The sequence below is a fragment of the Eimeria mitis genome, genomic scaffold, assembly GCF_000499745.2.
Source record: "Eimeria mitis Houghton genomic scaffold, Emh_scaff573, whole genome shotgun sequence".
Classification (NCBI taxonomy): Eukaryota; Apicomplexa; class Conoidasida; order Eucoccidiorida; family Eimeriidae; genus Eimeria; species Eimeria mitis.
In genome coordinates this window covers 16,038-17,594 of record NW_013573980.1, presented here as the reverse complement: position 1 = coordinate 17,594, position 1,557 = coordinate 16,038, and the positions used below count along the sequence as shown (strand labels likewise).

The following is a 1,557-nucleotide window of genomic DNA, read 5'->3' as shown; positions in this document are numbered from 1 at the left end:
TCTCTCTCTCTCTCTCCCTCTCTCTCTCTCTCTCTCTCTCCTTTGTATACCCGCAGTCTTGCCGAAGCAGTACTCCTGTCCATACACCTCAACCCCAGCATGAAACGCCCCAGCCCCCAGGGGCCTCATTATCCTATTTATATAATTAGATATAGCCGGGCTCAGATCGTATACATGCAGCAGCACCATACGCGCAGAGAAAGGGGGAAAGGGGGCCCCCCGGGGCCCCCAGGGCCCCCCTCTATAGATGCTGGTAGAAGGGGCCTCCCTATAGACTCCTGTGAGCTGCTGCTGCTGCTGCTGTTGCTGCTGCTGCTGTTGCTGTTGCTGCTGAGGCTGTTGCTGCTGCTGTTGCTGCTGTTTACACTGCTGCTGGTGTTGCTGCTGCTGCTGCTGCTGCTGGTGCGTTGTCGCAGCAGCCAGACTTGCTGCTGCTGCCGCACCTCAGCTAGCTGCTGCTGCAGCTGCTGCCGCTCCCTCCTCAGACGAGCAGCACGACGGTGACCCTCAGCCCGCAGCTGCTGCAGCTGCTGCCGCAGCTGCTGCGCTGTTTCATTCTTCTCTTCTGGTTCCTGCTGCTGCTGCTGCTGCTGCTGCTGCTGCAGTTGCTGCTGTTGCTGCTGCTGCTGTTGCTGAGCCGCAACAGCAGCAGCAGCAGCAGCAGCAGCAGAAGGTCTTATCTCCTCCCCCCTAACGGGAGAAGCCAGCAGCAGATCGAGGCTGTTTCTTTGTTTCTGTATTTGTCTCCTTTCCTCTTGGTACCCTGTCTGCTGCAGTGTATGGGGGCCCCCCTGAGGGGCCCCTGTGGGGGGGGGGAGAAAAGGGTACGACCGCGAGGGGGCCCCCCAGCAGTCCCCGGGGGGCCCCCCACCCTGACTTTCTTCGCTGCTAGACAGCCGGCTGTATATACACTCCAACGCAGTGTCAGAGTATGCGGGGGGCCCCCATGCTGCTCTTCTCTCTGTCTTTCTTGTTAGGGGGGCCCCCAGGGGGGGGGCCCCCAGGGGGGGGGCCCCCAAGGGGGGGGCCCCCATGAGAGAGGGGGCCCCAGAGCGGAGAAGAGGACCCGACGTAGAACCCCTACGCAGCACAGAGTCTGCAACTTCCATAGTAAGAGAAACTGCTGCTGCTGTTGCTGCTGCTGCTGTTGCTGCTGCTGCTGCTGCTGCTGCTGCTGGTGGTTGAGGTGGTGCTGGTGGTGGGGTTGGATGTAGGGGTTCTGCTGCTGCAGCAGTTGCGCTTGTTTCTGCTGCTGCAGTTAACTGCCGTGCTGCAGCAGCTGCTGCTGCGGCTGCTGCTGCTGCTGCTGCTGCTGTTGCTGCTGCTGCTGCTACTTTCTGCTGGCGCCAGCCCCAGCAGATGGCCTGCAGGGGGGCGGCGGTGGCGGCGGTTCTGGGGTGTATGTACACCTCACCGGTGAGGGTTCGCCGGGGGAGGAGCAGAAAAAAAAAAAAACAAAAGTTTGTTTGTTTATTAGTTTTTGTTTATAAAAAGACAAAATTAAATTAAAATAAAATAAAATAAATGAAACAGAAAAAGAAAAAAATACAGCTGCGC

At 58.6% G+C, this 1,557-nt stretch overlaps 1 protein-coding gene across 1 annotated transcript; it reads right to left on the bottom strand.

Annotated features, from left to right (window-relative positions):
- Positions 1-161: 161 nt before the first annotated feature.
- EMH_0016640 (uncharacterized protein) lies at positions 162-1,109 on the bottom strand (the record flags this gene model as incomplete). Its single annotated transcript, XM_013500681.1, has 1 exon — positions 162-1,109. The coding sequence occupies one exon, from the start codon at positions 1,107-1,109 to the stop codon at positions 162-164; it is 948 nt and encodes a 315-aa protein (XP_013356135.1).
- Positions 1,110-1,557: the final 448 nt, after the last annotated feature.